Below are 23,048 nucleotides of genomic sequence, written 5' to 3' on the forward strand. Positions count from 1 at the left end.
AAGGAGGCAAGAGGAACCAAGTCACGCGAAGAAGTTCCGAGAGTAACCTCTTGTGTCAGGCTGGGCGGTCTTCTGGCCCGGAGTCGACCGTCCGCAGGAAGATTTCCCGAGAAGAGACAGCGTCTCCAACGCTCCTCTCCACATCGCTGTCCCAAACGGGACGTCTCCGAGATGAGGAGCGAAGGCCCCGCTTTGAACGAGAGCCGAACATAACGTGAATCTGAGAGGACAGCAGAGAGAGAGAGAGAAACACACACACAGACGGACAGACAGAGACGGAGATGTGGGGGCATGCATAAACGAGGCAGGTGCTCACCCAACCCCCTCCCACAGGCCTCGTGGGTTCCCCGGGTCAACGTGACACGTCACACGCAAACACAGATCTGTGGCGAGGCCGTGAGCCCCGAAGGACGCCCCGCCAGGAGAGGGACAGGATGAGTGAAAACAGTCAACACGCGCCCGCATAAAGACGCTGGGTTTAATAAGAATGAAGGAGGAGGGGGGGCTATAGCGTGTGAACCTAAATGCAAACGATGCATACAGTTCATACTTTCTGCTGAGGCGCCTCTTCCATCGGACCCCAGAGATTTGTCCTGATGTCAGGCCAGATGTGAGCTGGGGGGATGGGGATAGAGAAGAGTGATAAGGGGGCATTTTATTATTGTGCTCCAGAGAGAGAGAGAAAAAGAAAGAGAAAGAGAGAGAAAGAGAAAGAGAAAGAGAGAGAGAGAGAGAGAGAGCGCATCAGTCTCCAGTTAGACCTCAAGACTCAGACGACACGCAATAGAGCGCTGTGGCTCGCTCGCCCTCTTCTTTCTCGGCCAATTACAGTGCTCCGTAAAGAGAGAGCGAGAGAGTGCCCAACCGGCCGACTCTCTCCCACAAACACAATACAAAGACGAGAGGGGAATGTCTGTGGTTTGTAACTTTAGAAATATATGGCTTGACTGTTTTGCTTTGGGTCCAACTTTTTGGAGTTTGGAGCAGTGGATCAGGACATGAACTACTTAGCATAATGAGAGCCACCTTTGTCATTTATTTTACCAACCGTGTTAACAAGAAGTATCATGCGTTACATAATTTAACATTAACTTATAGCTCTTCTTCTGTATTTAGGCCAGAACCGAATGAGGTAAGTATTGATCGATGTAGCAAACCTCACATTGTTGGTCTGTAAACCAATAAAAAATAAAAAACGTTTTTCAAATGTGTGTTTTTCTCTCTTCCTAGAATCGAACTTAGAACCTCATTTACTTTTAAAACAAACTTGGAAAAATTCAATAATTGCCTTTTAATTCAACACCCACAAAACCCGTCTCTAACCCTATGACCATGGTGTCCAGAGGCGCGTCTCTCTGGGGGTCTCCTCCTCCGTGGCCCCCGTCCCTGGGAGCGGTGTGGTTCTCTCCGGCGGGGGCCAGCCGCTGTACCCGTGAGAGGAGGGCTGATAGGGTAACGGATCGTCTTAAGGAGCGCCCTGGGGGCTGCGAACGAGGGACCGCATCATCATCCGCACGGCGGAGGAGAAGGAGGAGGAGTGTCCTCTGAATCACCCCGTTACCACGGTGAGCACAGCGCCGCTACCACCCCCCCCCCCCCCCGGGAGGGCCGTGGCGACGGGCCCTTTATGGGCGTTTGGGTAATTGAACAGCGGGGCGCCACAAAGAGGGTCGATCGGTTAAAGACGCCCAGACACACTGGAGGGAGACGGGGGGGACGGGGGACGGGAGACGCGATATCTGCTCTCTCTCTCTCTCTCTCTCTCTCTCTCTCTCTCTCTCTCTCTCTCTCTCTCTCTCTCTCTCTCTCTCTCTCCTCTCTCTCTCTCTCTCTCTCTCTCTCTCTCCTCTCTCTCTCTCTCTCTCTCTCTCTCTCCTCTCTCTCTCTCCTCTCTCTCTCTCTCTCTCTCTCTCTCTCTCTTCCCCCCCCCCCTCCTTCAGTCCGTTGTCTGCAGTCCTTTATTTTGTAACGTCCTGCCAAAATGACCGGTTTGGTCTGTGTGTCCGGCTGGTTCTGGATGAAACCATTGGTTTATTGGACTGGTGTACTGAGTCTCTCTGACTGGAGACTGAAGGATTCTGTCAAAGTGTGCGATACGTCCGCACGGGCTGCCTGGCGTTGGAGCGATGGAGCGATGACATCATCCTGTGAGTGTGAGTGTGTGTGTGTGTGTGTGCGTGTGTCTGCGATGGTGGTGACAGGCCTGTCGTGGTATACAGAGTCTATACTGGCCCTAAGACAGATGGCCCCTGTGGGCGCTTTGTGGCCCCTGGGAGTGAACTTGTCAGGAGAGAAGAAAGAAGGAGGAGAAAAACGATCCGATCCAGTCCCGAGGCGCGCCTCGACCGGGCGGTGTTGCTGTGTTCATCATGTCCTGAGCAGCAAACGGGGCCAGGCTCAGACATACAGCGTCTCCTGAGCAGGAGGAAATCAACACTTAACAGCCTGACAAACCTTCCGAGACGGCCACAGTACGGAACATCAATCCTGATCCTCAACGCCAGATTTAATAGTAAAAATCTAAAAGAACTGGTAAAGGTGCTGTAGTGGATATTTATTTGACCAGATGAGTGTTTAAAAGCTCTATATTCTGCCGGCCATCACTGAAAGTGTTTGGTCGGTAGCATGGCTCACTCCTTCCCTCTGCTCCGCAACAGAACTTTTATTTTCAAGCGAACAGCTTAAACGTCCCTTAACCGGACATTTTCCAAGAGATGGAGATGGAACAGGCACTGGGAGATTCTACCGACACAATGAACAATTACACAACACTAAGAACACACAACACTAGGAACACACAACAATCACACAACACTAAGAACACACAACTCTAACAAAACACAACAATCAAACAACACTAAGAACACACAACAATCACACAACAATAAGAACACACAACAATCACACAACACACACAACTCTAATAACACACAACAATCAAACAACACTAAGAACACACAGCAATCACACAACACTAAGAAAACACAACAATCACACAACACTAAGAACACACAACAATCAAACAACACTAAGAACACACAACACTAAGAACACACAGCAATCACACAGCACTACATACACACAACAATCACACAACACAGAAAAATCACACACCAAGAACACAACAGCCACCACTTGACAAGGCTTGGACTGGAGGCAGGGGGAGGAAGCGGGAGATGCAAAGGAGGTTAGGGGGTGGGTTGTGGGCGGGGGGAGTGAGAATGAGGCGGGGGGGGGCGGCGCGCTTAGCGGGAGTGGGCTGCCAGCCCGCTCCCCTCTCTGGGTGACAGCTCTGTAATGACCCAGCTCACCGGGTGCCTGGGGGTCCACTCTGCCAACGCTGCTCTGATAAGCCCCCGACAAACACACACGCACATGCCCACACACACACACACACACTGGTGCCTGCGCACACATAGACTCACACTTACACGTTCACACATATACACACAAGCGCACCCAGACATGTCTATATGCACACACACACACAGTGCAGGTTCACACGTGCGTGGGCACCCAGACAGTCTATATGCACACGCACACAAAGACGTGTCCAACACCACACACACCACACAACACACACACACACCAACCCACACCACAAACCACACACACACACAACACACACACACACACAACACACACACACCACACACACACACACACGTCCCACCCAGTTCCTGCCCCCCCCCCCCCCCTTGCTGCCCAAACGTCACAAACAGAATGGAAACGACTTTGAAGTCCTCGTACAAGTAGCACTACTTTCACTAGTCGTCGGTGGAAGTTTACTCCGCTCTGAAAGAGACTCAGACCGGTGACGTCCCCCCCCCTGCTCTAATCAGCAGCCCTCTGCCATGTGCTGGGGCCTAATCACGTTCCGAGATGATCAAGGCCCCTGCATTCGGCGAAAAAGGTCTGCTTTGAAAAATATGTGCGAGAAACATCTGTCCTGGGCAGCTGTGCAGCCCCGCGGAGACGGGCCTCCGTCTGAACTGGTGACGCAGGGCCAGCGAGTTGACACGGAGGAGACCAGCAGGCGACGACCATGCAGGGAGAAACAAGAAGGGGACCCTACTACGGCGCCCTGAGGGACCCCCATCATGACGGCCATGACAGACAACAGACACATCATGAAATATAGACGAATTGGATTCTGTATTCCATGTGTGTGTAATAAGTCCCCTGTCGTACTTTGAAATCCCCGCCAAAGGAACAGGAAGGGATCCTTTTTTTCCGGGCGGAGGTTGGCTTGGTGCGGACAGATGGCATTCTGCATCCCCGGGAAGGAGCAACAAGTGTGCAATTAACCGGCTGAGGCGCCTTCAGATCCGCTCGGAGGAGCTCTGGAGACGGCGTAGCCGAACCCACTGGCGTCTTCGCGGTTAGGCTGACCTCTGGGTCGAAACGTGCACTGGCAACCGCACCAACGCGGCGCAAGAATGATGCGTTCATGGATCATTTGCCTGGGTTAAATGTCAAAAACTGCCAATTGGTTTACCTTTGTGGTAAAAAGTGAATCTATTAAGATAATTATAGTACGTGAGGTGTTGAGTATTAATAGCCCATTGAGTTTTTATTGGTAATAAAGTATTGGTTTGCAAATAAAGTGACACAATGAAGCACTTAATTATTATTTATAATGAAGAGAACAGAACCATGTTAGAAAACCCCTTTAAGGGGTTTTATTTTGTTACATTACGCGTCTAAACCTGCGGCGATGTATGTGGCAGTGATAATCAGGTTCTTCCCCAGTCCCTATGGATTACACGTTCAGTGTCTCCACATCCTAAAGGCAGCACTTGGTTTGAACTGTAATAAATAAAAGGCTGCGGTCCATTATTCATCCGGCCTGCCTGGGTACACATCACAAGACAGGCCCGTGATGGATTGGCAATCTGATCTCAAGTCCAGAAAGAGAAAATACTTCAATCACTCGATCCTTGACCTCTGTGAGCGGCCGGTCGGTTTGGTTAAAGGCACACCTAATTTATTTTCCCTTTCAGATCAATTGTGGAAGGGAACACTTAAACTAAAGATGGCCGTCGAAGCCTGTCAACGATAAAGAATGGTTCTCACACTCGGATACCCACTCCTCCTCCTCCTCCTCCTCCTCCAACATCCTGCTTCTTGTGTTTTACAGACTCAAGGCTATTTTTGACGGGAACAAATAGAAGAGAAGCTGGTTTGAGCCGCGTCGAGAGGAACAGCCCAGAGACCAGGAACTATCTGAAGACGCACACACTGAGGACAAATACCACTCCTGCACCGCCACAGCACACACGAGGGAAACTGGAAACCTTTAGGGTCGTGTGAGCAGAGCTTCTTTCCAAAAAACACGAGCATGAGCGTCTCCCCAGAAGACGTGAGCAGGATTATAAATACAACTGTTTTCTAAAGAATGCACCGTGAGACGGCTGATGGCGCAGGATTGCAAAAACAATCCCACAATGCATTACGGGAGACTTGTATGTAAAGCTTATCTAAATTCACGTTTAGCACTACCCTTGCATGAAAGAATACAAAAATAACTATGAATTTAACAATGGTGAGCAGGTGAACATTATATTGATATAAATGTACAAATACTTTTTTAATATCATGGAAATTTGAGAGCTTAAATATGAAGTGGATTTGCAATCTTTACTTCTTTGCCTAAAATCGTGTTCATTTGCAGATGAGCGATAACAGTATAGTGTGATTGTGGATATGCTTGAGAGTGCAATAATGCATTAAGCAATAATGGACTCATTTCCATATCTACTGATGTATATATAATGGAGATATTTTGCAGTAAACAGTATATTTGAAAAAATATATTTATGCATTCATGTAATCCCTTTGACGTTAATCCAAATAAACATAAGGACATATCAGGGTTTGATGAAACTTGAAAATTAAACACGCGGCTTTAATCAGTTTCCAAGGCCGCACTGCATATCTTGTTCAGATACTACAGAGACCAAACACAAATAAACTAAAATGGTATGCAAATACAAAACAACCGGGGCCAAATTGAATTGGTACTTCGTGTGCCAATTCAAAAACAAATTCTGAAATATGGGGACTGACCTTTCAGGATAATGCCGCCGCAGAAAGAAAAAGGAATGAATTATCAGTTAATGCCAACTTGAAAGAAAGCCTGATAATAAACTGCTTGGCGATCGCTGGATATTCTCCGCACTCCGTGATTTATGCATGGAGGAAAACATGGCAACGTCAAACTGGTCATAGCACATGAATAGAGTCCTGCATTTGATGCATTCAGTTCGTAGAATCATGTTACTGATACATAGCCTGATCCATGAAACCACTATGAGAGGTCTCATTATACGATGCATAAGATTGAGAGATTTAAATAGTAGATTTAAATAGTAGCAAGAGTCTATTGGTCACATCTCTTCTAGCTCCGAAACGTATGAAACAAAACAAAAATGAAACAAAATGTATGAAAAATGTGAATCAAAATGAGGTTAAAATAACACTGACAGACTGGAGCCATTAGCAAGGAGTTCAGAAAACTGACATTTACAGCTAAATATAATTAGCAAATAGAAAGGGCTACCATCACAATGTCGATTACCTCGTCACAGAGACATATCACAGTCTGGCTCCTGTGTTGCATCCTGAAAGGTCAGATCAAGTACAGCATCAGCTCCCTAGAGAGACCATCCTGTTGGGTGACCCCGTGGGCGTCCCGTGGTGGGAGAGCCACCAAAGGCCTTTTTGAAATCAGCACGCTACAAAGAAGGACCCCTCCCACCTCCGTGGTTCAGCTTAGCCCCCAACTCTGTGGAGTTTGACAGGAGCGAGCCAATAAGAAGCCTGCATTTCACTCATTTACGTGTACGGTTCAATAGTGTGCTCCAAGGGGGAAAGCCAGGTCATCATAGTAATAAATAATGCCAGGGCCTGTACATAGCTGGACATGTCTCACAGAATAGGTTCAGGGATGAACTACCGGTAATCATTTGTTTAAATCTTGAACACGTGGACCTTACGACAATTGGCTAAAAACAGACCTACATCTATCTAAACATAAATGTAAATGAACAGTGTGTCGGACGAACAAGTCAACCCACTATGAATGAGCTCTGTCCAGCTAACTTCAGTTCAATATTTGGTTGCGTGTCCATGATTTGTACTCTCCCAACTGTCATTGTCAAGTCTACTGCTGTGTCTTACTGTTACCCTGACCCACTCTCAACACACAACCGTCAAACATGACTCACTGTACGACTTACGTTCTCAGAGACGATAATGCACACTCCAACATAACCCCCTAAAAACAACCACAACTGCCCCTATGTCACCTGCGATACCCCAGGAGAGTGACTCTAGTCGCCGACAGGTGAGACGGAGCGAGCGGCGCTGCCGTATGCTAATGAGGACGAGAGCCGTCTCAACAGGTGGAGGTGTCCCACCGTCTGAGTCTTGTCAGTGATTGGCTACAGCTCGCTCCTCTTTAGGTAATGAGGTGTCATGTACAGGTGATATTAAAGTGTGACCTTATTAAACCGCCGGGTGGAGGGGAGAGGAGATCGCGAGGGGTGGAGATGAGTGGCCAGGCGCAGGGTGGGGTCATGCTCTGACGGTAACTTCTCAGTGGGGGGGAGGGTGTCGCTCACAGCCTGCCAAACCGACAGACGGATGGACGGCCGTCAGAGGACCAACTGCGTCATTCAAGTCGGACGGAGGGAGTCCGACGGACCGAACAGTCACAGAAGTCGACGCGAAGACAAAAAAAACGTTTTTGTATGAAACAGAATTAATTTAATTATTTTATTTTAAGGCTTTGTTCACAAATGAAAGCACTCTTGGATCAAAGTACCTGGAGTAAAAACTACAGAGAAACACAAGAATAAAAATAAAAATAAAACTAACCCCCTGAAATCCATTCACTCACTCATAACATTGTTGAGCGGTAAAATCTAAGTAAATGCTTATTTTAAGGCTGAGCTCCAAAGCCCATTCCATGGAGCCCACGTCCGCACAGAGCAGAGCCGTACTGTTCCAGCGCTGACGACACAGTCTGCGCTCAAAGAGCAGCAGGAACGATCTCCCCGTAGAAGTGCTTTCCCTCTTTTCGGGGGGGGCCAGTCCACTGAGCCAACCGACTCCGCCACCACTTCTACTTTCATTTCTTCCCCCTAACTTGATTTGTGACAGCCAATTCAATTAGACAGGATATCTGTGGGTGTGAACCGAAGGGAAAATAAAAAATAAACACGGCAGACGGCAAACTCCGAAGACGGATGGCAACCTTTTGCTTCCCCGTTAAAATCACGTGCGCGTCGTTCTCGTGCGCCGAGGCCACGAGCGGCGTCGACGGCGGCGCCGGTGGAATCAACAGGAAGCTGTCGCCCGCGTACAGACTTGGCTGGAACAGCTAATCAAGCACGTCGCTCCCAGCCCCCGATTCGTATGAATGTCTGAACTGCTTCAGGGGGGGGGGGGGGGGGGGGGCGGGTCCATTTTAGGGAGGTTGTACGCCGCCACGAAATGTCATCGAATCCCGTGAATTCAGAGCGTTAAAGGCCGACCGTAATCAATACTACCGAGGTATGAAACACATTTAAAGAACGAACCGTACGACTGAAAGACCCTAACTAGGTGACGGTAGGGGGGTGTGTGTGTGTGTGTGTGGGGGTGGGTTGGGGCTGGGGGGGGTTGATTTAGTCCTGGGTATTTGGTGTGGTGGTGGTGGTGGCAGTGACTCACTGGGTCAACTGTGGGGGGAGGGGGGGGGGGGGGGGGGGGGGGGGTTTCCAAGTGGGTTGAGGACGGTGACTGTGGTGCTGGGGGAGAGGAAGGGGGAGGGGGAGAGGGAGGAGGAGAGGGGAAGGCGGGGTGTCCTAGTGGGAGGAGTCTGGCGACCGTGGTGGTGGGGGAGAGGAGGGGGAGGGGGAGGGGGAGGGGGAGGGGGAGGGGGAGGAGCCCAGGCGCTGGTAGATGAAGGCGTAGAGGCTGAGGTCAGGACGCGGGCCCCGGCAGGCTGTGCACTCGGAGCGGTAGTACTGCTGCAGCAGCCCGTACACCTCGCCTGCCACACACAGACGGACGTCGCATCAATGATCATATCAATCATATTGTTATTTATCATCAACGTAATCCTCATAATGAAACAAGCGCATTACGGTCCAACGCCAAAACGGGCTGTGATCTTTGTTTGTTTTTAGTTTTTGCAATAGTTATTGTAACAGAGCGGGAAATTAATAAGAAATAAGAAGTCGGCTGATATTGACAGGGAGAATATATTACAAACTACCACCCATTTCTTGAAAGGTGAATCTTTTTATCAACTACAGCTAACCATAGTTTGATATCATGGGGCGTGGACACGAACGACCACATGGCTACAGCGCCGCGGCTCGCTAGCAAAACAAAACCGCCACCACACGACCAGGGGGAGGAGCTACAAGCAGACGCCGGCCGGGGGAGGGGCTATCTTACCCACGCAGCTCCTCCTCTCGGTGAGGAAGGTGTGCATGTTGTGGACGTCCGTCATCAGCCTCACGTCCCTGAAGGTGAAGTAGGCCAGGTCCCGCCCCGCCTCGGCAGCGGCCAACATCTGGAGCAGAGCTGCAGGGAAGGAGTTGGAGTGAGCGAGAGAGTGAGTGATGAGTGATGGGTGAGTGAGTGATGGTTGAGTGAGTGAGTGAGTGAGTGATGAGGGGGGGGGGGGCCACACCGGTCAGACCTGCTTGGCTTTGACCTCATCGGTCTCCGGGCCCCGGAGACCGTGTGAATATTTAAAACGTGGCTAGGCGGGGCGTCGATCACCGAACACAAGGAACCCGACGGCTGCACGCTGAACAACCGCCCCGGTTTTTTTCCGCCTCGCTTTGAAGCGCGTCGTTTATAAGTAAATATTTTCCATCAATTAGAATATGTGAGTAGGCGATGTGAGCGCTGTGGGGGTTTAGAGAGGGGGTGGGGGGGGGGTTGTGTGTGCGTGTTAGGGGGGGGCTCTCTCTCCCTGGAGGCTCGTCATTAATGAGCCAGTGTCTGCTGAGTGGAGACACGCCGCGGCGTCGGCGACTAATGAGGCGCGATTAAATGTGCATGGACACTTCTTCTTCTCCTGACCAGGAAGGCACCCTTTATGACAACAGTGTAGGCGAGGACGCCAGGGAGGGAGGGGGGAGGGGGGAGGGGAGGAGGGAGGGAGGGGGGGGGGGGGGGGTATGAGTCACTGCTCGGCCCCGCCTCTAGGAGAGAAAACTCTTGGAGTAGCCGCAGCAGACCGGATCGATGGCGTTATTAATGACAAATATTAACTCCTGTCACTGGGTCGATGAGGGGGGGGGCAGGACAAATAGGCCAGAGAGGGACCAGGCTGAGGGGATGGACGGGGAGACCTTAGGCCCCAATGGACTGGGGGGCCAGGGGGGACCGAGCCACAGTCACTGGCACTTCATGTACGCACTTATTGTATGTTGCAGGTCCTGGCACTCCATGTACACACTTATTGTATGTTGCAGGTCCTGGCACTTCATGTACACACTTATTGTATGTTGTACGTCCTGGCACTTCATGTACACACTTATTGTATGTTGCAGGTCCTGGCACTTAAAAAATGTGCTGAGCATATAAGGTAACGCAAGCACTTTATCAGCTACAGCGTGTTACTGTAATAGGTATCACAGTGTGTGTTACTGTAATAGGTAACACAGTGTGTGTTACTGTAATAGGTAACAGAGACCTAACAAGCTACAGCGTGTTACTGTAATAGGTATCACAGTGTGTGTTACTGTAATAGGTAACACAGTGTGTGTTACTGTAATAGGTAACAGAGACCTAACAAGCTACAGCGTGTTACTGTAATAGCAGGTAACACAGTGTGTGTTACTGTAATAAGTAACAGAGACCTAATCAGCTACAGCGTGTTACTGTAACTTCAGCGTACCTTACCTTTGAGTCGTGTGTCTCCCCCGAACACGCCGCAGCCCCAGTTCCCCGTGGCCACGGCGGACAGGCACTCGCTCTTCTCCCCCGGCCGGGCGAAGCCACAGAAGGCCTAGGACAGGAGGACACACAGACATGACCTTTGACCTTCTGGGAACTTGGATAGGGTCCGTCTGGAACCGTCAGGCTGCTGCCTCTAGTGGCCAGGAGAACTTTTCTGAAAGAGCTTTTTCATCTCAATCAGGCGTTAAAAAGGTTTTAGATAAATACAAAAATAAGCGAACGATGATTAGGAAGGCTGTTATTGGATGAGAATGGCATGAAAGGAAACTATTGCACAACTGTAAGACGAATCGAATGGGAAAAGGAAAAGGGATCCGTCAGACCAGAAGTTATATTAGAGTTGTTCCGACTGGTCAGTGCTCAACTTTGTGCGATAAAACAGAGGAATGACGAGGACACAGAGGCATTCTGGAGGTGTACAACGTAACACTCAAAATGACTTCATTGGGTTCGCCTGCAGGGCTTCAGCTCACGCACACTATTCAGCAGGATGCTCAGATGAAAGGGATTTGGATATGCGATCGGGGTGGCCAAACACACACCGGTACTTATGAAACGCGGCGTAATATGGGACTTTTCTGGGTTTTCACTGCAAGGGCCGTCAATGATTTCAGATTTGCATGCACGGTGCCAATTTAACATGACACTTCATCATCGTACGTCATAAACAAAGAAGGCAGGTTGTTGGAAACGACAACAACACAAAACGCACAACGATAAAAGATGAACCCAATTAAACACTTGACACGTTCATCCATTAACACACACATTATTCACAGCCCTTTCTTCTTCCCGCCAAGCAGCGGAAATAAGCAAATTGCGCAAATGAATTGTAACTCCCCCTCTGACCGGTCATAAATCCTTCCCACGATAGGAGGCGGCCATGACAGTCGGCTAAACAAGGGGATTGATCTGCATGTCGGGGAGATCCTTCACCCGCCTGTCACGGCTGTCAAACTCCTCCGCACTTTTTTGACAACATCAACATCTTGATTTTTCTATTAGCCGCATCCATCTGCGCCGTCACTCCCGACACCACGCCGTCACGCCGACACCAGCGCTCTGGCCCCCCTAGAAGATCCATCTCGTCCAGAGCTGACGCTTGTGGTGGACCACAGCTGGCCTGTGCCTTTCGATTAATTCATCCCGTGGCGTCGCGGTCGAGGGCGGGCAGCTGCACTTCCGGATCAGCGCTCTGAGTGTGGGCTAACTCCTCGCCCCGTGAACAGCACGAGCGAGTCAATTCCAGATCAATTAACATTTGCTCACGTTTGATGATCTACCGTGTGTCTCTGTGCGGGACACGGGTCACCGATTTCATTTTTCGTGTGTCGATATGCGGCACGTGAATGTGTCGTGACCGCGGAAAGAGCGCTTTCTCCGTTTTGTGTAGATGATGTACAACTATGGAAGATGAAAGCGGCCCGACATCAAAGGATGGTGGTACTACCCCCCCTCATTCCCTGCCACTTCCGCTGTTATTAATAATACAACCCCTTTATATCGATGACTACCCAGATACCGATTACACCTACAGCTGGGGCCCACACCCCCACCACCACACTGTTCTCCCAGCCCTCAGCGAATGATGAACAGGTATATGTGGACAGGATAAACGTGATGAAACAGGGCGACGAACGCGGAAGAAGATGAATCTTCTGACCTAAACATGGGGTCAGGGGCCAACAAATGTGAACCAGATTCCATGAATAACTCCCGATCAATAATGTTTAGATTCCAGCACATATATCAAAAACAATAGCAGTTGGAGGACAAAAAGGTGATGATATTTATAACGGCGACAAAGGAAACAGGGGTGATATTATGCCACCAAGTGTGTAAAAAGTAGATGCCAGTCACCTATGCTGAATGACGGTTCGATATTTGTTTATCCCAAACTACATTGAGACTGAAGTGTGCAATACGTGGCAAAGTACCCCAATATTTTTCCAAACGGGACTGACCTTGTTCAGCTCCCGGTCCATTTTGCTCGGATGGAACTGATCGAGGAAGCTCCGGAACTGCAGCGCGTCGATGGCCACGATCTCAGTGCACCTCCTGTGCCAGGCGTCCCTGGGCGGAGAGGAAGTACATTTAGATGTACATTCACGTTTACATTGAGGGCATTTAGCAGATCCTTTGATCCGAAGCGACTTACAAATAAGTACATTTGTCAGGAGAAAGAGAAAGAACAAAATATCGCCGTCGGTACAGTAAGGATGTTCATAGAACCAAGTGCCAAGAACTAACAATCGTTAAGGTAACCCATTTCCCTTATACAACAGAGATAGCCGGGATAACTGCAATGCTAAGTACTATTTTTAAGGGCAATCAAGTAGTACCTGGGAAGGGAGTCCTGATGTGCTCCAGACCACCTGTAGCTCTGGGCGTAGCCCGTGTACGTGCTGAACTGCTCGGAGCCTGACAGAACGACAGAACACCAGGGTTAGGTCACACGCTGCCAGTGGCTGCTGCCGGTGTGTTCACTGGGAGACAGCAACACTGGGGTAACACGCTAGAATCAATTATGGATAAACCACGTTCAAACAAACACATGTCTTATTATTATTCTGTTGTTTGCTTTTGTAAACAAACAAATAAATAAATAAAAGCAGGAAAATAAAGAAACGCCACAAAATATGATTAAAAACACATTATGCAAGGGCTGGGCCAAGCAGCCCAATATGATAAATATCCATAACGGTAAAAGCATGTGGTTTTGTACATAGACAACGCATGAAACATATGCAATGCATATTAAAATAATAACACATCCACCCTTGTTCTGTAGTAATCACAGAGTGATGACAGGGGGGGGGCTGTGCTTCGACAAGAGGAAGGTCAACTTATTACCCTCCCACCATCAACCCATCCCCCCCCACCCGGGATGTGAACGCCCGTGGGTGGGGTGAGAGAAGGAGAGGGGGGGGGGCACCCGGTAGAGAAGGACATGGGTGTGGTGGACATGGAGGTGGACTGGGAGTGGGAGGGGGGGGGGGCAAATCGGTAGGTTCACAACGCAGTCAACCGGGGCCATCAATTAGCCTCCCCCCCCCCCCCCACCCCCCTTCCATGAGGGCTCATTAGTGGCTGGCGGTGGGGCCCTTCAGAGCGTCCGTGGATGTGAATAAACAGGCTGATTAGCAGCAGGCGGGGCCCTGGACAGCAGCCCTCCAGCGCTGGGGGGGGGGGGGACCTCCACACCTCAGCGCACTTGATGAACGATAATAATCTCCTCCCTGCTGTTCTTATTCCACCTGCCCCCCCACCACCACCACCACCACCACCCCCACCACCACCACCCTCCCCTTCTCTTCTTCCCGCAGTGCAATCACCGCCCGGGCAAGACGCTGATAAGTGCCGCCTCTTAAGCGGCCAACCTGAGTGCAATCTCAACTGAATAACGGGGCGGAGGCTGGGTTTAGCCGCAAATAAGATAATGTACGGTGTGGACACAACAGACACGCACACGCACACACACACACACACACACACACACACACACACACACACACACACACACACACACACACAGCGTCTGGCGAGGCAGCTGTTCCAGGCCGGCTCCGCAGCTCTGCAGAGGGGTGAAGGGAACAGTGCACCCTGAGGTATGGGGGAGATGGCCGTTAAGAGAGAGGGGGGACGGGGGGGACGGGGGGACGGGGGGGACGGGGGGACGGGGGGACGGGGGGGACGGCTGAGCTGCGGGTTAACAGGGATCCTCCTCGCTAGACCCGCTCCAGACGGAGCCGCTCTGGCAACCTCGAGGCAGAACGTAGGAGAGCATCGAGTTCAGAGACGAAGCCTTCGCCCGCAGAATGCAAGGCGACCCTGGCGGACACAAGCGAGGCGCACCGCAGTGCAGAGGCGGCGAGCTCCAGGCTCGGGGGGTTCAGATGTTTAGCGGCAGACTTTCCGCCATTCTCTCAAAAAAAAGACAGATGTGATCGGGGCCTTGATGTGCGAACAGGAACTGTTGTACGCTGAAGGTGGGGAGCTCCGATGACTAAAGCAACACTGGTCTGGGACTACTCTGTCCACAGCATCGCTGAAGTAACCGACAGCCCTCCCGTGCTGTGAGCAGGAGAAAGTCACCGTCAGAGCATGAAGCCAAGACATGGCATTCGGCCCGTTACATCATCGTGCTTCGATGGCAATTAATTGAGCAATTAATTCTGACGACCTGGACCACAACGCAACTTCTTCAATGGACGTGTTTTTGACTATGGCGAGAGGGTTCCTCTCTCCCTCTCTCTCTCTCTCTTCCTCTCCGCTCTGGCACCTCTTCCTCGGGCTTCCGGCCCGGGATAGCCATCTCCGACTCCCCTGCCCTCCCCTTGATCCTATTTTGCCGTGTAACTGCTCCCAACGGCCTCCCGAAGACCCAGCAATCACGGGGAATTCAATTAGGGCTTCGGCCACTTTTGGATGGACACACACACACACACACACACACACACACACACACACACACACACACACACACACACACACACACACACACACACACACACACACACACACACACACACACACACACACACACACACACACAGTCTTTACGCCGGAGCTGATTTAGCAGTCTGCACACGCTCTCTGCAGCGTGACTCAGGTTGGCTCTTGTAAAATCCGAAAAGGGAAAAGAAGAAAAAAAATGCCATTATTATTAGAGTCCATTAGAGAAGGGGGTCCTCGCCAGGTCTTCCTGCTCTAATTAATTCGGGGCCCGATGTAATAACGCTAAGTGGCTTGAGTGGAGGAGGGGGAGGAGAAGGGCCAATCTGAAGGTGACTCTTCTAGTGAGTCCCGGGCTCTTGGCTACTGACTGGGAGCCCTCTCTCTCTCTCCTACTGCTGGAGTCTGTTCGTGTTCGTGTTCTCTCTCTCCCCCTCTCCCCCTTTCCCCCCCGCTGGGGGTCTCTACTCATTCTATTAAAATACAATTCCAATCACTCCACATTAAAACGTTGACATCTGAAAGATGTGTTTCAGTGCAGTTGAAACACTTGCAAGTAAGCACAACCTAGCCTAATAAAATGAATAAGCTACTGATGGACAAGTCATATTTTCTTTTTTGGCTTACTTACAAGTCAGAGCATTATGAAATGTCACCACGAGCCCCTTGCCTTGGAGCCTGAATGCCTCTCCTGGGGGAGAGCGATCTCTTTCCCCTTGCATGAAGACCTTCCCGTCATGTAAGCTATTAAACGCGTTCAGCCGCGACCCATGCCAACACTGGCTCAGCCGAGTCTCTCACACTGAGCGGCACTCAGTATTTCTCTGCGTTTTCATGCCTGGAGTTACGGGTCCAATCCGGGCCACAAGACGCTACTCAGTCACATTCATCATTCGCGCTATGTTTTTTTATGTTGTTGAAACAAACCACACTTTGCGGAGTGTAAAGGGCCATTCATCAGAGGGAAGCTCGATAAATCACTTACGGGCTCTGGACAGTGATGGAACAACAACAACAGCAGCAGCAATAGCAGCACCCGCGTGTCAGGATCTTTGTATTTAGCGAGGAGAGTTCAGGCCAGGGAGCCGAATGACTCGTGTGGAAAAACAATGTGTTTTTGCAACATGACGTAGAGTTGTGGCTGAAAGAGGGTACCTCGAACTGCTGGTTTCCTAACATCAGTTCACCTTGTGGTCCCCTCTGACACAAAAGGCGAGTGGTGTGGAACGCGCTGATTTCATACCCGTTCACTTCGTCATCTTTATCCCCAAAGGGCCCGTTAATGGTTACCCAAATTCTGAGAGATTATGCTCATACCCGTAACAAACCCGTTAGTTCACTCAGAAGCAAAACCTGACGATTTGTTGATTGTTTGGTGCGAGAGAGTTTTAACTCCTGGACCAGACGTTGGATTTGTGCTATCTGAACTTTGGTGGACGTGGATTTGGTCTCAGGTTTGTGTTATCGGGAGGAGGAGGAGGAGGAGGAGGAGGAGGTGGAGGAAGAGGTGGTTGGAGGACTACTTCAGAGAATCAACCCCATGGAGCTCCTGTTGTCTTCTTCAATCTGCATTGAGTGGGTCTATCCCAGTCGGCGGGCTGCAGCCGCCCTTTACCAGAAAACAGCGGGATCTGAATGGTGCTCAGCGGAACAGACCCAGCAGGGGGCAATCAACAGCGGGCCAGCCTCTGATAACACCAGCCCTGACGGGGCACGCCTGCTACGCAATCAAGGGGGTCGCTGAGGACCTGTCTGGAGGGGGGGGGGGGGGTGTGTGTGTGTGTGTGTGTGTGTGTGTGTGTGTGTGTGTGTGTGTGTGTGTGTGTGCCTCTCTTAGGTCTTCTCTCGGACTCACTGGTGAATAGGGTCACCACATCCATCTTTGTTCGCCCTTGATTACCCACGATCCTCAGAATCAAACCATCCCAGTACATGTACGAGTACTTTCAGTGACTTCGTGGTGTGTGTTGCGACGGGCCGACAGACCTGTGATGATCAGACACTCGTCGTGGCTCAGGGCCTCGGTGAAGAGCCGGGAGGCGATGAGCTCCGGGTTGATGAGGAAGCGGATCTCTTCCTGCACCAGGCCGGAGCCCGTCACACCCCCGCCCACAAACTTGTTGGCGAAATCCACCTGCAAAGCAACAGCGATTAGCAGACATCGAAAGTTAGGGGGAAACTGAATTAACATGAGGCTGCACCAACAGCACACCAGCATTGACCCGAACTTAACTACTAAATAACAATTTGAGAACTTGAACTACTAAATAACGCTGCTATGTCACAACAAATATTTTGATTAATTTACACACACACTATGCAATTTCCGCAGAATTCTGAGGAAAAAATACATAAACCTGAATATTAATGCATTATTACATGGTCGGGAATAATTGTCTTTGTGCCTAAAATGTTATCCCATCATTTTGTGTCTGAAAATTATCATGAATGTCGCCAAAAAAACGAGATTTCGCCAGGAGAGGAGTCGTCTTCGAATCTTATCTCCAGCATTTTGTCTAACAAATCTAAAGCTCCTACACCGATCTAAACGCCCGTGGTGTAAACTCCCCTCTCGTCGTGGTGTTGCCTTGCTGCAGCTGATCGGACCGACTCTCTTTACTCAGTCCCCCCCCCAGCTTCCTACAGCTTTGACAGGCTGTCAGCGCCCTCACGCCCTCACCCCTGGTCACCCCGCCTCACCCGACACGTCCATCAATCGCGCCGGCGTCGGCCTCACACCCCCGTAGCCGGTCATGTGCGCGAAAAGGTGGATGGGAGACGGGGGGGACGGGGGAGACGGGGGGAGGAGAGGAGGGGCGGATGTGGGGTCCTGACAATGAGAGCGGAAGTCTGGCCGACACACAGGGGGGGAGGGGGGGAGGGGGGGAGGGGGGGAGGGGGGGCGGGGAGGGCTTGGCCCAGGGGCCGCGACCCCCCCCACCACCCCCCCGTGTCCCAGAATGCACTGCTACGAGCCATCCGCTCCCCACAGAAGCCCTTTCAAGCCGCCGTAAGCAATGTGGGCGACGGACTGATGGACTGCAGCGGCCGGCATTGGCCGTGATTGACTGCATGGAGAGAACTGGAGGAGGAGCCTCAGGTTTTACCAGGCTACAGCCCGGTTTAACAAGACTGGGGGGGGGGGCGGCAGTGGCTCTGAAGGGTAGAGCGGGTTGGCTGGGAACCGGAAGGTCGCTGGTTCGATCCCCCTAACTGCTCTGGGCAGAGAGGTATGGCGTCCCCCCTGGCTGTATAAGCTATAGAAGGGAATCCTGACGGTGACGGTGATGAGTGCGTTCCTCTAGTGTGGCGTCGTGTATGACCTCCCTCCTCCCACGCCTGCTCACCTGCAGCATGCCGTAGCCGTCCTCCTCGATGGTGCCTTCACACGTGACGTGGAGCCGGGTGAGCGGGCTCTCAGAGCTGGGGGGGGGGGGGGGGGCAGAGCGGAGGGGGTTGATAGAGGTCAGGGATGCACACTCCCGTCGCCGGGTGGTGTGAATGGGATTCGACGGTGAACGTTACCAAAGATAAGGCAATGTCTTTGGTGACTTTGGTTGAAGAGACAAAAGTATTCTACCTGTTCCAGTCCGGAGGCGAGTCCAGTAGTTTCCGTGTGAAAGTAACGAGTCCGGTTGGCACTGGAAAACAAAAACAAAAAAATCAATACCGCACACAGGAAGCTCACACGTCTACCACTGAGATGCACTGCACACAACCGCACATCTAAAAATGTACTGACATATCCAGGAGTAGGAACCCCGCTACTTTTCATTCGTATACAAATGTGTGCGTCACCGTCCAAGATTCACCATAGAGACAAACGCACACCGTTAAACTTACTATTCTCAGTGACGCTTTGGAAATAGCACATCAAAGTCTTTAGCTTTTCAATCTTCTTAGGAGAAGCCCCTTCAAACAACCTGGAGACCCAAAGAGAGAAGTACAGTTCAGTCGTTCGGTTCAGCAGGGCACTTTCAGTCTGTCCAGATTACATTCTACACTTTCTTATGATCCTGATTAAGTGGTTGTAACAACGTCAGAGTCCGCACAGAACTCTTTTCTTCAACAGATTTTTAAAAGGCAAGTTAAAACAAGAGACGCACAGACCCGTGACCCGGCCTTCCCCCCCTACATGAGAGTTCAGTCAGGCGCGCGGTGGGACGTTGGCTACGTCAGAGTCCGCACAGAACTCTTTTCTTCAACAGATTTTTAAAAGGCAAGTTAAAACAAGAGACGCACAGACCCGTGACCCGGCCTTCCCCCCCTACATGAGAGTTCAGTCAGGCGCGCGGTGGGACGTTGGCTCAGCCCTGCCTCCCTCCCTCCCTCCCTCCCTCTCGCTCGCTGCCCCATTATGTGGCAGCTCCTCCGCTGATGCAGCCCTGTCACTGGCCCTGGGGCCCCGGGCCCTTTGTCCTCCGCACAACACTCACAAGACGCCCAAGAAGTACAAAGTAGGAGTAGTGTGTGTGTGGTGTGTTTATTTGTGTAAGTCATCCCACCTTAGGGGTACATTAGGACGTTTTAGTTCTCCCCCCACCCCCCCCCCCCCCCCCCCCCCCCCCCGAAGATGAAGAAAGAAAAATACGCACGCGCGCGCGCACACACACACACACACACACACACACACACACACACACACACACACACACACACACACACACACACACACACACACACACACACACACACACACACACACACACACACACACACACACACACACACACACACTCTAAGGATGAGATGCGGTGACAGTGAAAGGTGGGGGGGGTGGGGGGGGTTGGAGGAGAGGGTGGTGGTCCCTCCGTGCTTCAGGGCTAGTGTCCCGTTCTTAAGAAGCCGTGCATGTCCCGTTGTCAGCGATCGGGAGCGGGACATTCAGCCGAGCACAAATGGACTAACGACACGCTGGCTCCAGTGCACTGAGAGCCCCTTCGCGGGCCCCGGGGACAAACCCATTCAGCCACGTCCACTCTCGCGCCTTCTCCGTTGGTGCTGTCTGTCAGCGGGGGCCGGTGGAGGCGAGGAGGCGGCGGCGGCCTTTAGCCCTGAGGGGGCTGACAGCGCTCTGACCGCCGCCGGCCGGCCGGTCGGTCGGTCGCGGAGGGGGCGGGCTCTTAGTGAACGGGGGGACAATGGCGCCGAGGGTCTTCGGCCCCGATGAAAGAACGGCGACCGTTGAATGGCGATTTATGTAACGCCGAGGTATCGGTCGGGAAAGGACGCGGAGGGGGGGGTGACGTAACTCTGAGGAGTACAAAGAGCCGTCTCTCTCCCTGGGTTTTATTCATTGCGTGTCTTTCAGAACACTTAGCAAATCGTTTTGCTTTTTGCAATCTGCATTGAGATAAAAAAACCTGCGGTGTCTTTTAATTTTCAAAAGCGCCCCGAATCCCCCGGTCTGCACAAGATAAAGGAAAGCGCTGAGATGATGCCCATCTATAAAGCGAAAGAGACACCCACTGCAATGCATACATCACGGGCAGGCTGACCGGCACGACGTCGTTCAGACCGCCGTCTATTCCTGGACGGTCCTTTTAATCACAGAAGAGCTTCTTCTGGTGCGTGAGCGGGGTACCGACGGCGGCGGAGTGGGCTCCGCGCACGCACGCCAGCCAGCGCGGCCCCCGTCCATTATCAGAGGGGCCATCCAAGTCGTTGTTAATCTAATTCCCCCTCTCCACTTATGTAATTACACCGCAATGCCCACAGAGATGGCACGTCGCCACGGTGATGTATCACGACGGGGGGACGCCCCCCCCCCCCCCCCCCTCTCTCCTAACCCTCCCCTGACTTTGGATTTTAAGGAATCACGACGCTCGGCTCAGCACAATGTGGGCTTTAAAAACAATGAGAACCGTTGAATAAACCATGAAAGTTATATACAGTTATGTTATAAAACCCTTATGAATCAGGAATTGTATTTTTATTTTGTATGCGTTATTTCCCTACGTTTTGAAAAAGGGCAAAAGCTAAAAGGTAAATGCAGTTCTTAAGACCCAGGTCGTTCAAAAATCACCCGCTCGCTCAAAGGTCGCGACCTGGGGAGCGAAGGTCAACATGACTCATTAATGTGGGCGCTAAGTGGTTAGCAGCTATAAAATATGTTTGCTGTGTGCTTGGGCAGCTACAGAGGCATGTTCAGGTGATGAGCCATCGCTTGTCCAGCCATGAGAACATCTGTTGTGGTCTGCAGTGGACACAGAAGCCAGTAAAGACGCTGGGAGTGAGTGCCATCCAGACTTCGGTTGAAGCTGAACTCTTCATTCAAACATTATAGCTTTTACTTCCATAAGTGGATAACCATGGAGATGCTTTAAAGCACATGAAATAATAACATTAAGAATAATATATTAGATATTTTTGGGGGCTATCATAAGGAGCCAAGGCCTAAGGCTCAAAGACGCTTTATAGTGAAGGGGGGACCTCACTAACCACCACCAGTGTGTAGCACCCACTTGGGTGATGAATATGTATAATATACATATAAAAATTAAAAGTAAAAAGCAAAAATCGAGTTGAACTAAGTAGAGACCATGTATCTAATGTGGTGTCTAGTGTGCTCCAGTAATGCAGATCACCTTGGGGAGGGAAAGGATTCGCATCCAACCACCCAAACCCGGTCTTAGAGGACACACAGCAGCGCGCCCCCCTCCCCGGCGGTACCTGTAGAAGTTGATGTCGGGGTAGTTGAAGTACTCGGACTTCCTCGAGTTGCGTCGGGGAAAGGTGCAGAAGAAGGCGTTGGCCAGCAGGCACGCCACCTGCTCCTGGGACATGGTGACCGAGTGCTCCTCCCCCTCCTTCAGCAGCGGGATGGGCTGGACGGGGGGGAGGGGGGGGAGGGGAGGGGGGGAGGAGGGGGAGGGGAGGGGAGGGGGGGAGGCGGGGGAGGAGGAGGAGGGAGATACCAGACAGAAGAAGGTCAAAATCTTTTGTTGCTGCGGAAAATGAGGGTGCCAGAATTAGTTTGCGTGGAAACGGGACCTGTTTGGAACCACTCACAGGAGGAGAGGGTGGGGGGCCAGGGGAGGGAGGGGGGGCAGGTGGGAGGGGATGGGGGGGGGGGTCCTTAAGCCAGGGTGATTACAATCAAGCCAACAAGGTAACTCTCCACCCGAGCTCAGAGAGGGATTCACACTCCTGGTCAGAGTCGGGGGTTTGTTAATCAGCATCAGGAGTTCCGCTGCCCCGGTAAGGAATAGTAACTCATGATCCCAAGGGGACTGCAGCTACAGAGAGGGGGGGGGGGGGGGGGGGGGGGGGTCCTCCACACAACGGGCTGCTGGTCGTTGAGTGAGCCCACAGCGACTCACAGATTCAATACGACCAAAGAAAAAGGAATCAGCTTTCAAGTTTGTTTTGGAGGGAATAGGATGGGAACATTAATCTCCGCGCTCTGTGTCATAGACAGGCCAGGCCATACGTTTTAATAGGCCCAGAGATATGGATAATGGCGTTGGATCGATCCCAAGCCAGCTGCTTCATTTCCAGACTTATCTCGGCCGACTGTAGCAGAGAGTGGTGGGCAGACTCGTGGAATATTACCTCTTTTACTACGTCACCGATACTAGTCATTCATCATTTATTGTATTTAAGATCCAATTGGGGCTATGAGA

The 23,048-nt window shown here is 51.4% G+C and overlaps 1 protein-coding gene across 1 annotated transcript in view; it reads right to left on the reverse strand.

Annotated features, from left to right (window-relative positions):
- Window positions 1-21: 21 nt before the first annotated feature.
- LOC130371737 (poly(ADP-ribose) glycohydrolase-like) overlaps window positions 22-23,048 on the reverse strand; it is a 30,846-nt gene continuing 7,819 nt past the window's right edge. The window contains exons 8-19 of the mRNA XM_056577597.1: window positions 22,096-22,250; window positions 19,267-19,346; window positions 19,004-19,064; window positions 18,771-18,846; window positions 17,410-17,557; window positions 13,311-13,389; window positions 12,933-13,041; window positions 10,912-11,017; window positions 9,451-9,579; window positions 8,919-9,040; window positions 1,324-1,424; window positions 22-190 (exon numbers count right to left, since the gene is read on the reverse strand). Coding sequence (XP_056433572.1) covers window positions 22-190; window positions 1,324-1,424; window positions 8,919-9,040; window positions 9,451-9,579; window positions 10,912-11,017; window positions 12,933-13,041; window positions 13,311-13,389; window positions 17,410-17,557; window positions 18,771-18,846; window positions 19,004-19,064; window positions 19,267-19,346; window positions 22,096-22,250 — 1,335 coding nt within the window. The remainder of the gene's footprint in view (window positions 191-1,323; window positions 1,425-8,918; window positions 9,041-9,450; window positions 9,580-10,911; window positions 11,018-12,932; window positions 13,042-13,310; window positions 13,390-17,409; window positions 17,558-18,770; window positions 18,847-19,003; window positions 19,065-19,266; window positions 19,347-22,095; window positions 22,251-23,048) is intronic.

Source organism: Gadus chalcogrammus, chromosome 18 (genome assembly GCF_026213295.1).
Source record: "Gadus chalcogrammus isolate NIFS_2021 chromosome 18, NIFS_Gcha_1.0, whole genome shotgun sequence".
NCBI lineage: Eukaryota > Metazoa > Chordata > Actinopteri > Gadiformes > Gadidae > Gadus > Gadus chalcogrammus.